Source organism: Bombyx mori, chromosome 15, assembly GCF_030269925.1.
Source record: "Bombyx mori chromosome 15, ASM3026992v2".
Classification (NCBI taxonomy): Eukaryota; Metazoa; Arthropoda; class Insecta; order Lepidoptera; family Bombycidae; genus Bombyx; species Bombyx mori.
Window position 1 is genome coordinate 5,657,126 of NC_085121.1, and position 15,060 is coordinate 5,672,185.

At 35.5% G+C, this 15,060-nt stretch overlaps 1 protein-coding gene across 8 annotated transcripts in view; it reads left to right on the forward strand.

The window, feature by feature from the left end:
- Positions 1-2,270: 2,270 nt before the first annotated feature.
- The window catches only part of LOC101735699 (dynamin), a 34,638-nt gene continuing 21,848 nt past the window's right edge, over positions 2,271-15,060 (forward strand). For 6 of the 8 annotated variants that reach the window (XR_005245524.2, XR_001139825.4, XM_021349623.3 and 3 more), the window contains exons 1-5: positions 3,151-3,452; positions 4,570-4,643; positions 8,040-8,189; positions 13,194-13,397; positions 14,467-14,659. Coding sequence is in view for 6 of the 8 variants with exons in the window: in XM_021349623.3 (XP_021205298.1) it covers positions 3,289-3,452; positions 4,570-4,643; positions 8,040-8,189; positions 13,194-13,397; positions 14,467-14,659 (785 nt within the window). In the remaining 2 variants the exon portion in view is untranslated. Of the gene's footprint in view, positions 2,464-3,150; positions 3,453-4,569; positions 4,644-8,039; positions 8,190-13,193; positions 13,398-14,466; positions 14,660-15,060 lie in introns of those variants that run through there. The other 2 variants (XM_021349622.3, XM_004928534.5) reach the window with 1 other exon arrangement.

Sequence of the window (15,060 nt, forward strand, 5' to 3'; positions counted from 1 at the left end):
AGAACAGTCACCATCTACAATGACCGTGATGCTCCGCCCATCCAAAAAGCTAGCGTTCCACTTGCAGAGACCCTCGGGGATTCCGTAAGATGGTAGTTTTGACAGAAGTGCCCTATGCCAGACCCTGTCGAAGGCCTTCGCGATATCAAGGCTCACAGCAAGAGCTTTGCTCTTGCTCTCCAAGGCTTCTGCCCACCTGTGAGTAAGGTATACAAGAAGATTGCCAGCTGAGCGACCGTGACGGAAACCGTACTGTCGGTCACTGATCAGCTGGCGATCTTCAAGATACTTCAGGAGTTGTATATTTATTATTCGCTAAAATAATAAATCTAACCTAAAGAGAGACCCCGGAGATCGGTACTACAGGTCTATGAACCTACTATAGACTTCAGCTCTTTCAAAGGATAATAAAATATATTATAACGTTAATTTATATTTGTAATATACCTTTCAGAGAGAAAATAAATAAATATTATTATTATAATCATATAATATATATGACGAGAGGCTGGTTCCATGGTGTTTTAAAATGATGACGTAAGTAAGCATTGCTGGACCAACAATTTTAGCATTGGGATAGCAGTCCATTTTAAATAATTTTAATGAACTAAATAGCAGGGTTGTGCCGACATATATACATACGACATATATATTATTATATACGTAGATATTGTTAAACCATCCCAAGCTATGCCATAATTATCGTAAAGTGTGGCGAAGAATTCACCGGATGATTGGTGGTTGCAATCTCAGAGTAAGTTATTGAAAATAGGTCGTATTATAAACCCACACGGGTAGATATTACCATTTGGCCTATTTATGTCGTAAGGTAATCAACAGATGTGTCTTCAACCTCATGTCTAACTAACCCCACTTATTAGTGGGATCAGATTGATAAAGTTATTTAAGTTGATTGTTAATTATTAATGTTAATATTTGGCCAATTTATCATGAATTAGGAAAATATAAATTACGTTATGTAAAAGTAGGATTTGAGAAAGGAAAAGCCATTAATAATAACCTAGTCATAAATAAAATTACTTTTACGGTATAATTTCAAAATTATGATTATCATTTTATGCCATTTTTGAAGTTTTTAATACTAAACTTTTTTGCTTATCTTTTTTTTTCCTATTCGCTGATAGCTTTCCTGATATAGCTGAGGCTATTCCAGCTACGCCTTGACGGGCAGGTGAGCTCACGGGCTCAACCTGAGAGAATTTGCTATCATAAGCTCTAACTAACAGCAAGAGTGAATCCAGGGGATCCCATAAGACATGTTTCGGGCGACGGCGGCTTTGTGTTGCCCAGTCGCTTTCGGATAAGTAATTATCGACTACGATAAGAGGATTTTTGTGTCGCGCCGTTTTGTCGCAGTAGCGTTCTATTTCTGGCGCCATGGCGCTTCCTTAAGATACTTACGTATCGGTATCTACATTCCTCCCACCCCACGGTGCTCCAACGGTTATCCTGAAGATGCGGGATTGGATGACGTGGGGAGAGTTAATGTTTGTACGGGCCGCGTGAGCGAATACTCTTGCATAGGCCATGACAGAGCGTATGCAAGTTTTGCAGAGTATCACCTTGTTATGAAGGGACAATTTACTTTGCTTGCAGATCATGGGTAGAGTCGACCGAGTGAGAACGCAGCTCGGTCGCGTACTGACTTAATGTGGGGCCCGAATTTCACCTCTCTGTTGAGGCTGATGCCTAAGTACTTAGCCTTCGAAGCCCAAGGTATGGGCTGGCCAAAGATTTTAATGGCAGTAATGGAGTTACTGCACGTAATTGCTGACGAGATACCAGCAATAGCGTCGAGAGGGTGACCCCTTTTAAGAGCACAGCTGTGCTTTTCGGGAGGTTTAATACTACACAGAAATTATCGGAGCAACGGGATACAAAAGTGTGTTTGCTACCTACGGTTTTTTTCATAACCCACAATAAATAGTAAAGGGGCTTTAGTTACGTCAGTGACTGTGAAACATGCCGTTACTGCCCGTCATATTGACTTTTCGTAGTCTCATCATTTATAAACGCAAAGGAAAGACTGAACTTATGAAAATAAATTACCTCAGGATTTTTTTGTTAGAATAGAGTTTTTCAATGTGTGTAACTTGAAACCTTTATTAAGCTCACTTTAAAAGTAGTTTTACTGTTGAGAGACCGATACGTTTCTATCTCACAAATTTAACGCAAGCGCAATGCAGGAATTTGCCTCTTATTGACGAAGTTAAAATCAGTAAGCAGAGATCTGCGGCGAGGCTCATTAGGTCAAAGAAGTGCAAGGAAACCGGCAGCCATGGCCGGGAATATAGGGATGGAGCAGCTTATACCCATTGTTAACAAGCTACAAGATGCTTTTACTCAATTGGGTGTCCACATGCAATTGGATTTACCCCAAATTGCTGTGGTGGGTGGGCAGTCTGCAGGAAAAAGTTCAGTACTGGAGAATTTCGTGGGCAGGTAAGGTTGCTAAATACTAATAATCGTGCTGTTTTTCGCACCTTATTATTTTTATCATAGGTGGAAGAACGGACTTGGCACTTATAATGTTCATTTCATTTTAGTTGTTTCACTACCTACTTAATTTTGAGAGTAAAATTATATAATACCATTTAATTCATCAAAAATATACTCCCACTGCAACTTTAGTTTAAATAATGTATATAAATACAATTATTTTAAAGTCCGTTTAAAAAACTTAACATTGTTATGTAATAAAAAAACAAAAATAAATACGGTTGACAGTTTTCTTCATTATTTTCTTTACTTTATGGTAAGAATGGATGTTTAAAGGAGCATTTACAATTTTAAGGCCAATATCGAGATATATTTGGGATGCCCTACATTTAGTGCGCATGTCAAGATATATTGATCGTGAAATATCTTAGAGTACAGCATTAAAGCAACAAAAAAAAAAACAAAAAAAAAACGCTTCTGTTTTCAATGAACATGAATGATTTTAAAGTTGTTTTATTTAGAATAGTTTAAACATCAGATGAACATTACCTGTGAATAGCTGGTTTTTGAGCTTTACATTAGAGCACACTGACCACAGACAACTGAGTTTTTTAGCATTTTCTACCTCATTTGTACACCTCGTGTAGCCTTTGTTTAGAAAAGGATAAAAATATGCTAAATTTATGGGAATGAAAAAAAGTTTGACAGTTCCCAAGACGTAACCACCCACCATATTGAAAAATAATAGTAGTTTATCGATGATGAACTGATGATGAGCGAGTGGAAATCGTGTATTTGGTGATTGAATATTAATGTATTATATTAAAAATGGCTGGAAATTTTGGAATGCAGCAGTTGATTCCTATCGTAAACAAATTACAAGATGCATTTGTACAAATGGGCGTGCACATGTCCTTAGATCTTCCACAAATCGCTGTTGTGGGTGGTCAGTCGGCAGGAAAGAGTTCTGTTTTAGAGAATTTTGTCGGGAGGTGAGACTTTTCCCCACTTGATAATTTCAATAGTGACCAGTATTTGCAAATTGTATTGTAATGCAAACTTTTTGAAATCAAATTTCTTTTGTTGTTAAATTGAGTTCTTGAAAATTTATGAAAATTGATATCTACTACAAAATGCAATTTATTAAATTATAAAGAAATGCTGTATAATAACACATTAAACAGATGAAACGAAAAAGTGTTCAAGTAAAATGTAATTGGCCATTAATTTTTCATTGCACCCAATAAATACACCAAATGCACTGTTCTGGATGCTGTAAGTTCAGTGTAGAATTTTGGCATGAGTGTAGTTGATTAGTAACTACGAGGTTAATAATTAAATTAATTGTAAAATGGACAAGATAAAAAAGTAAATTACACAAAAGTGATGATCTTCATATTCTTTCAAACATGTTATTTTTCTGTAACATAAAAACTTCATTTCTAATACAGATCTCCTTAGTGGGTTCTGACCCTGATTCAACATAGATCTGGATTTAATTATTTCATTAAAAAAAACAGTTAGGATCATTGTACTGTAGTGTTACTATTGATTTATTTTGTAATGGTAGTAGCAAAAACTAGGGATAACTGGAGTCATACTTGTCTAAGATACAAAAATTGATGGGTAATAAAATAAAAACTGAGTATAGATTAGTTTGAAATTCATCATTTCAGAGTTTTGCTTTTGACTCCTGGTAATGCCAGTTAACTAATTAACCAAGTCTCTATATTTAATAAAAATGCTACTCTCAAACAGAGAGGTCTATTAGATAGGTGTAGATAGGTGTCATTTTCATTAAATTTGCCAACAATTATTAAATAAGAAGATTTATTGTATACAAGTGACTTGAACCTTTATTTTGTGAAATATAACAAATATTTGCACATATTTTAGGGCATACACAATTCTGGGTTAAAGCCTTTATTTCATTTCTTAAAATATTATATTGCAATGATAAAAATGTGTTCTAATAGATAGTAAAATATAATAATAAAATATAAACAGTAGTACATATGTTTATTGATTTAATATAATTTGTAGTTTTTGTTTTTTTTTGCCATACTATTTATTACAGAGTAAACTGAATATCTAAATTTTTTGCTACAGGGATTTTTTACCAAGAGGCTCTGGCATTGTCACACGTCGTCCATTAATTCTGCAGCTTATAAATGGAAATACAGGTAATAACTTTTTACACTAAAATAAAAAAATGTTTAAAGGTTACTAAATTTATAAACATAAGACATTCTTTAATGACAATGTAAAATAAATTATAGTTACTAGGTATTGATCGAACTTGTTATAAAAATTATAAAATCTTTGTAAAAGTGAAAAATTTATATATTAAAAAGATCAAAAAGTAAACAAGGTGTTAATAGTTTTCTAGTCTACTACATATTGTACTATTTTGGTGTTCTTCAAAATAATTTGCCTTCACTGTTAATTTAGTTGGTAACCTTCAGTTATGTTTCAATGTTAAATCAACTAATTGGCTTACTAATTATTGCACATTCGGAAGCCAGATACAATTACAGTGTCCTTTGCTGCTTATGTTTACAAATATGAGTTGAAATTGATGCTAAAATTACAACTTTTTTCTCTAATGAAGAAGAATTGCAGTAGATACCGAATGTGATGATACTAGATGATGATAACAGTATCTAATTAAATACCTTTTTTTTTGTTACAAATGCCTCATTTGATTAAATGGAAATTTAAGCATCAGTGTGTCACCCTGTGTGTTTGCATCAAGTGATGTGATTATATAGTTGAGGTTCAAAAGGGCAATTACCAATATTTTTAAATATATACATACACATACATTAAGTACATAACTACCTAACACATGTACAAAACAAACAGAAACAGAAAGAGTAGACCGAAAGTAGTTTTTATTTGTTTAACTGTTTGTGGCTCCGGACATGTTGTTATGAGCCCGCACAAGTAGGTAACACCATATTGCCTATTTCTGCACCAAATTCGAGACACGTTATTACAAAACAATTGAAAGTTTTCATGTCCCAAGGTGATTGGTGGTATTAACTGTGTAATATCTATTCTCTGGAAGCCTGCCTGTCAGATGATTATGTCTATCCATCTACAGAAAAAAAAAATTGCCACCATCGCTCATGAACATTAGCAATGCCAGGAGAATAGATAAGTAATTCATTCCAAACCACATTCCATCAACATAATTCTGACTGGTTTATAAGTGTCAATTTGATGTCTGGAAACTATGGATGAGTGGGACAATACCAACTGCTCAAATGGTAGGTGCTGTGGTGGTAGATTACGAGATGAAGTGATTATCTCAAACACCAGACATCCTTATGGAACATACGGTACAAACCGCAACGAGAACTGAAGCCACTGTAAACGAGGATTGTTTTACAGAGTCTATCGTTTAATAAGCTCAAAATATGTCATGGGGTATTTGTATGCGTCAACAATTTGATCCAGTTTTTATGACGATAATTTTTTCCCGGTCACGTCTAGGTCAGTACCCTTCCGCCGCATGAAATATTGAAGCTTTCAACTTTGTTTTCGTCATCAATACTTCTAATATTTGGGCGAATGCATTAAAATAAATGAATAATTTATTCCAAAGATATTTTTTTAAGAAAATTATATAGTATTGACAAATTTTCGGTAATAATTTACCAGAGACTTAATTCGGTTAATTTTATTATTTTGAATACAAAGGGTAATAATTTGTATATAATGTGAAGTGTTAATAGCAAGATAGGACGGCACTATGTGGTAATGTTTTTTTGGCATTCATTATGATTATCTGCCGCGGGTGTGTTTGATGAATGTTCATCTCATTATAGAGTTCAAATGCTAACTTATGATTCTAAGGGATTGTTGCTAAATGTGTCTCTTCACGTCTTTCTGACATGTCGTTACAAATAGGTTCTCCCTGTAACTCGGGTGATACATTTACTGAGTACAATAAAGACGACAATAACTGAGTTAGTAACCACTTGTTCCCTAGATCGCGTCTGTAGGTATATGAAACCCGAAAAGGGCTATATAGAAGGGCGGCACTTCGTCGGATTGAATAGTCTACTCAGTTTGGCCATAAATACTGTTACAATTAAAAATAAACAAAATATTACATTTGAATTTGGAATCTATCATTTTTATATGATTGCTCATTGAATTTTCTCATTTTGGCGCCAATACATTGTACAATATTTTGCGATATTAAAATGGAGTGGGGTGATAAAGAGAACCGAATCGCTGTGATTGATTGCATTACACAAAGTAGGTATGGAGCCAAATGCAATTTTTAAAACTCTCCACACGCTTGGTAATAGTAAAATGTATGTGTACCGGGCTATTAATAGGTGCAATGAGAACTCCTCTGTTTGTGACAGAAAAAGATCTGGCCGTCCACGTAGTGTTCGTACGAAAAAGGTGGTCAAAGCAGTAAGGGAAAGAATTCGAAGAAATCCTGTCCGAAAGCAAAGATTTTATCTCGGGAGATGAAGGTAGCACCTAGAACCATGTCGCGTATTTTAAAAGATGACTTAGGACTTGCAGCCTATAAGAGACGTACTGGTCATTTCTTAACTGATAATTTAAAGAGAATAGGGTGGTAAAATCGAAACAACTACTGAAGCGGTACGCAAAGGGAGGTCATAGAAAAATTTTGTTTACGGATGAGATTTTTTTTACAATTGAGTAACATTTTAACAAACAAAATGACCGTATTTATGCTCAAAGCTCTAAGGAAGCTTCCCAATTAGTCGACAGAGTGCAACGTGGGCACTATCCGACTTCAGTGATGGTTTGGTGTGGTATTAGCTATGAAGGAGTGACTGAGCCATACTTTTGTGAAATATCGGCACAAGTGTATCAAGATACCATTCTTGAGAAGGTAGTGAAGCCCCTTAACAACACCATGTTCAATAATCAAGAATGGTCCTTCCAGCAAGACTCGGCGCCAGGTCATAAAGCTCGGTCTACGCAGTCTTGGTTGGACACGAACGTTTCGGACTTCATCAGGGATGAAGACTGGCCGTCGTCTAGTCCCGATCTTAATCCGCTGGATTATGATTTATGGTCAGTTATAGAGAGTACGGCTTGCTCTAAAAGCCATGATAATTTGGAGTCCCTAAAACAATCCGTACGATTGGCAGTGAAAATTTTTCCCATGGAAAGAGTGCGTGCTTCTATTGATAACTGGCCTCAACGTTTAAAGGACTGTATTGCAGCCAATGAAGACCACTTCGAATAAGCTTTTTATACTTTAAATTGTTTTATATTTATGTGTTAAACTAACACACTAAACTGTAAAAGTAATAAATGTTATTTGCAAAATATTTTTTTTATTTTTAATTGTAACAGTATTTATGGCCAGACTAAGTATATACGGTTATTTATTTAATGAAAAGCAGCGGCACATTAAGTTTCAAAGTCCATAGCGACCCGTTGCATCTTCGAGCTCTAATTGCACGCTGCTCCACCCCCTCACGGTGGAATACATTCCGGAAATTTGGTTACATTGCGTGAAAAATAGATAGGCATAAAATAGCTTACACTTATTTTGAACAATTTTTATTTTTGTATAGAATATGCAGAATTCTTACACTGCAAGGGAAAGAAGTTCACGGACTTCAATGAAGTTCGAGGAGAGATCGAGGCGGAGACAGATCGTGTTACTGGTTCCAACAAGGGTATATCTCCTGTACCTATTAACCTGCGTGTTTATTCCCCGAATGGTGAGTTTAACATTTTTTTTAAAAATTACGAATACTTTATTTTTACTTTGCTGAATTAGCTTTGATATTAAATTATCAAAAAGACACGCTAGATACCGATTTAACATAATGCATTTTCAAAGTGTATTTTCGGATATATGAAATTAGAATAGTTTACACAGATTAATAATAAATAGTCCATATAATGTCCAACATGTCATATGTCTGAGATTCAAAAAACAGTCTTTCTCTTAGTTTAAATGGATATATTCTAAATCCACTATTGTTTAAACCAGTAAACTGAAAGTTTCAAGCGCGCACAAGTAGTTTTAATAAATATGTTGAGCAAAATACTGACTCATACGATAATACATTAAACCAATCCCGCAATATAAGAATAACGGTAGTACACAGATATTCATAGTAGTAGTAATGAAACTCATTGCTTTATAATGTGAGCAAAATGAATAGGCAGTGGTTGGGGTAGATAGTGCGTAAAAGCGGCGTTCACTTGGGATGAACAAATCCTAGGAATGGAAACCAGGTTACGTCAAATAGCACACGGAATACTGGATAGTCAGGCCGCTACGAGTCAGGCCGCTTCGAGTCAGGCCGCTTCGAACCATTCAATATAGGAATACTTGGGGCCTACGATCAGCAGTTGACATCATGCGGTTGATATCATGTGTTTAGGTAATAGGTAATAGATTAAGCTTTTTAGGACTACGTTACGTACGTATGTGTACATTAATGCTCAGTTTTTTTTTAAATTTAATCCCATAAGAGCGACTGACGCGAGCAAGAGTCATAGTAAACAGTCGTGATTGGATCATCGTTTCATTGAAGTATTGAACATTTTATTAATAACTAGTGGTCCTCCAGTAGCCGAAATTCGACTATAATTAATTGAAATTATAGGTTTGAACATTATTAGGGTTCTATTGTCAAAGACTATTAATATACTTCTATAATCACAGATTTCGCCAAGACTACACTATAGACAATTAATATTAAAGGCAAAATATTAATCTATTCTCAATTTAACCACAGACTGTAACAACAAACAAATGAGTATAAATGTGTGTGTGTGTGTGTGTGTGTGTCAAATATGTGATAGTGTGTGTAATGTTTTTTTTATTGATTTAATGTATTTTTATGGTAATTTAAAAAAAATATTAGCTTTCTGCACTCCTCTATATTACTCTATAAGTGTGGGAAATTTCATTCTCCGTCCGCGCAATTTTCGTAAAAAAAGGGTACGAAGTTTTTGCTTCACGTATTATTATATAGATTTTGCCTATAGGTAGCAGTTGAATATCGCTCTTTTACATTGTCATTATAGTATTTTCGGCATTTCGAATACTTTTCAGTTTTCGTGGTCATCACGGACGACTCCAATGGCATTAATGATAATTTTACCTACTAGTAAAATAATATTTTCGCGATATTTGAAATAATTTTTACTTGTGCGAGATGTGTGAGGTGGGATTAATGTTCTCAGTGAAATTTGTACGTTAAGTTTTTTTTTTTTTTTATAACAACTAAGAGGCAAACGAGCAAGACGGCTCACCTGATGGTAAGTGATTCACCGCCGCCCACGGTCACCAGCGTTTACGCCAGTGCGTTGCCTACCTTTCAGATAAGAATATGCTCTTTTCTTGAATAACCCAATGTCGCAGTTGTTGCAGTATATCTTTATTGTTATGTGGTCTGTGAGCTGCGTTGAGCATTTTTTTACTGCACATATGAGTGTACGTGCTCCCAGAGATCGCATCGTAAAGCAGTTGCCGTCGCCAATAGATATCGTAACGCAAATGTTGTCACCCACCCTCGGACAAAAGTCGAAATATCAATTTTTAACAGTAGGCAGCGGCTTAGCTCTGCCGCTGGCATTGCTGAAGTCCATAGGCGACGGTAACCATTCACCGTTAGGTGTGCTATATGTCCGCCTGCATACAAGGGCAATAAAAAAATATTCTATAACGGCTGTTCCTCATTTCAAACTGGAACATGTGACTGTTTTTGCTACGAAAAAATGCAGGAGCCTAGCAACCACGCGTGCGGTCTCACAATTTGTGATACCACCAGCACATGTCGGTTGGGTACGGGTTGGGGTCACCTTTTACCGACACTCATGGAAATTGATAAGTTATTAAGATAAGGAAACTGCTATTCTAGGCTGACACCGCATAACACACAGTATTGTTTGCAAATACGATGTCCTCTTGTACTTTACCTATGGTTGTACGTCAATAGATAGCTGTTTTATTAGTGTTGGTTAATTATTAAAAAAAAACGAACGTATTTCATATATAATATACTAAGAATAAATTAATTAGAAGTCGTTGTCCACGCAGAGTTTATTTACCGATACAGTTTATAAAAACAATGGAACTTGGTGATTATTTCATTACAGCAACATTAAAATGTTATTAAGTGAAGTTGGTTGCTTTTTTTTATCATTTAATTAATTTATTCTGAAATCAATGGAAAAAAAAGAGTTCACTGCGAGTTATAGTCCAATTAACAGATATTTGAGAATAGAAGTGTTTTAAAAACAGCGTGGACGGGTTAGATCATTAGATGCGCTTTCAGTCCTAGTGTTAAGGGTTCACCGAAAATCCACAGTTAACTTTATTTGAGATAAATTGAATGCCGCTGTCCACCGTGAGACATGAGGGCCAATTTTTAACAGCATTGGCTTCAAGGCTCTCCTGAACTTTAAACCGAATAAAATGATTGTTACGCAAAAATATTGTCACAATATGCCCTAACTTACTACGTTCATGATTTGAGTTAGAGGGACAGAGTTTATGTTAGAAAATAGGGCAGTACATTACCAATACCATTGGATGATGGGGAAATAAGGGAACTAAATACTAAATTGAGGAACCAAGTGCGTGTTACGTACAGACTAATGTGAGTGAGACTTTACGTCCTTGCAATGATTAGGTACTAATAGAATTAACGAATATGAAAATCAGATTTGTAGAATCCTTTGTGATTGTCAATACATAGCACGTATTGGTACTAGAGTATCAGAATCTGATTGAGGTCACCTAAAACAATTGCGCGAGATAGTAACTGCGATAATCGTCCGGTTTTCGGTGACCCACATGCTCAATGTCTGAATTCTTATTAATGAGCATGGAGCTACTATTAATATGAACCGCTCTGTTTACACTTCTGGTAATTTTCTGTAATTTTTTTCTCATTTTTACCAGATGTCTGTGCTGTGTTACCCAATCACTGCATCCCTCCCCTCATCCTTGCGTCGATTTCCCGATGCTGGGGGCCGTGACTCATCAAGGCATAACGTTTTCCCCGCTTGATGTTCCTTCATTGGTTCTGACTTAGTAGCTTGTACCGCCTCGATGACTCTTTCACTTTGTGGGGTGGCAGGGTTTTGGTTTGTCGACCGCGCATTCGACCCATTTCTTTCGACATTTCGTCGCTTTAATGCCCATGCTCATTGCTTTGGTTTCATAAGATTAGTTCCTGTTCTAGCCGACAATTAGTCATATATCGTCTTTTCGCATTAAAACTGTATAATCTCAAAACTTGCCAATTTTACAGGAGAGTATTTTAAAGGCTTAACATGTGATATTTTTAATATTAATCATCGTTGCAACATTTATTTTTTATTTTTTACCGGTTACATTATAAGATAAAATTATGTACTATTAATTTTGATAATAGTAGTCAAAACATAGGTAAACTAAAAAAAAAATAACTAAAACTACGCTCTTTTGACAGTATTTATGAGAAAAATACTGGTGATACCAAATGTTTACGCATATTCACTCAATTTTGAATATTTTTGGAAATGTACACTTTTTGTTTTAATGCGAGAAACGATATATTACCTGTTCAGTTGTTTTCCATTAATATTTGCGAACGTACAAAATTCCTTCGTAGATAAATTATTGAATAAAGGTCAAAGATTATTCTGCAGTTCGTGATGTCATAATCATTATTCTGTGATTACGAAAATTTTATAGTTTCGCCTCTCGTGTCGGTATATGACTCACGAATCTTAGTGTGTCATAGTTATATATCTTATCTGACGGTCTTATCATTAGCTATGTAGTCTTTTGTGAAATGCGTTCGAGCATCGTAGATTCTTGTTTATTTGTTTTCACGTTACGTGGAAATCGAGAATACCGTTCTATAAAAATATGGAAACAATGTATCATAATTAATGTTGATTACATTTGAGTTTTGTAGTCGCATTTAGTACAAAATATACTTCTATATCTTCTTCTCTATCTTCTATCTTCTATTATAATTCTCTATCTTCTATATCTATATTCTTCTTCTATATAAATGTACTAAATATACATACTTCCGATGAAATATGATTCCTATTTAACCTTAAATCTTTCAATCCTAAGTATCTTGCTTGAATGCCTAAAGAGAGTTATAATAGGAAAAATACTATACTACGGATTTGTGTTGCCGTTTTAATTATTTTCGTTATGTGGTCAGGTAGATCTTACGCTGATAGTATTTTAACTGGTCACTGATAAGGGATCATGGTACGCTAACGGTGCCGCCTCTAGTAGTTTTACGGCATTCAACTTTCACAGTAACAGTATTTTCTCATTATTAAAACTGTTTTTACGGTTTAATCTCGTGTTTTTTATGTTTTGAATACTTTACGGTTTTCATGAATACGGATGACCAAGGCGTTATTCGTCGCCATTTGGAGTAATACTTGTAGTATTCAAAATAAGTATAGTAACTTAAAACTTTTTAGTCGTCGTGGCCTAACGGATAAGACGCCCGGTGCATTCGTGTCGAGTGATGCGACGAGTGACAGTGTTCGAATCCCGCAGCCGGTATCAATTTTTCTAATGAAAAACGTAGTTATCTAAATGTCACGAATTACTTCTATGATGAAGAAATATTAAATAAATAAAATAAATAAAACTCGCAAAAATTATAATTTGGGTCTATTACGATTACGATTCTTGTCATAATTATATTTTAATGACAAAATAAACGCATTTTTATTGTTCGCAGTGCTCAACCTGACGCTGATTGATTTGCCGGGTCTGACAAAAGTGCCAATCGGTGATCAGCCTATAGATATCGAGCAGCAAATCAAAGGGATGATATTCCAGTTCATCAGACGCGAATCATGCCTTATCCTGGCAGTTACTCCGGCCAACACGGATTTGGCCAACAGCGATGCTCTGAAGCTTGCCAAAGAAGTAGACCCACAAGGTTTGTTGAATAAAATTCAAAGTTTATTATTAACATGTATACATTTATAAAATTTATTATCCCATCGCCGAATATAAGGAACGCCGTGTGATTTCATTTAATTATTAATTTGTTAGTAACGACTTTTATCGTGAACGTTAAATTGAACGAAAGCACAATGTTTGCTACAAATAAAATGGTATAAAAGAATACCTGAACAATATTGATTTATCAATGTTTTAATTTTAAATATTACTTGTGTTTAACATTAACAGTTGAAATATTCGCTATTTTTTTAAATTAATTATAAATTAAATTAAATTATCGATATTTGCTAGTTCATTATTGTTTCGTATTTTTTTAGTAAATCATTTTATTACAACTATTGTGTTTCCTAAATATTACCGGTCATCGTTCTCGTCGAATCCGTCGCTTGCGACGAAGGGCTCCAAGAGTAAATTAACCCACAGACACAGCCCACTGAGTTTCTCGCCGGATCTTCTCAGTGGGTCGCGTAACGCGTTTCCGATCCGGTAGTAGATTCTGGTGAAGCACGGCTCTTTTGGTCTCACGTCGTCAGGTTTGAACCCCGTGAGCTCACCTACTAGTTAAGGTTACGCTGAAATAGCCTCTCAAAGCTATCAGCTTAGGTAGGGAAAAAAAAGCGCACTTAAAAAAAATATGTGTATTTTTTCTTGTTTAAACATTTAATTATGCCTTCGTGTTCCACAAGCCGAAACACAAATAAAGACAAAGATGCTACTTTTCATGCATAAGTATTTGTAAACAATTTAAATTGATTTATTTAAAATACACGTCTGGAGCGGCTTAGCGGGATGAAGAAGAGGCGTGAGGGGTGGAGAAGCGGCGGACTGCCAAAGATTATATATACTAAACAGAATCGTTAAAGTTCTGATGGTAACGATCTCTATACGGCATCGTTTCTTTTTGTGAAACTGGAATTGAATAAAATGATATACTATGATATGAAATGATAAATAAATATTCGAATCACATAATTTAATTAACGTGTCGTTACATCTGTTGGTTTATGAGTTGGAAAACTAAAAAAAAAAACATCGGTTTCCAGGATTGCGTACTATCGGCGTAATAACAAAATTAGATTTGATGGACGAGGGTACCGATGCGCGGGACGTGCTCGAGAACAAGCTGCTGCCGCTGCGCCGAGGCTACATCGGAGTCGTCAACCGATCGCAGAAAGACATTGACGGTCGCAAGGACATAGCCGCTGCACTTGCGGCTGAGAGAAAATTCTTCCTTAGGTGATTCATTTGCAATACCAAAACTTTGTTGACGAGTGATAATTCTTTTTTTTATTGCTTTGATGTGTGGACGAGCTCCCAACCCACCTATGTTAAGTGGTTACCGGAGCCCATAGATATCTACAACGTAAATGCGCCACCTACCTTGAGATATGTGTTCTAAGGTCTCAGTATAGTTACAACGGCTGCCCCACCCTTCAAATCGAAACGTATTACTGATTCATAGCAGAAATAGGCAGCGTGGTGGTTGGTACCCTTGCGGACTCACAAGAAGTCCTACCACCATTAATTACGCAAATTTGCGGGTTTGATTTTTATTACACCATGTTATTATTCCTTCACCGTGGAGGTCAATCGTGAACATTTTGTAATAAGTCGTATAATAATAATGAGTTTTTTTT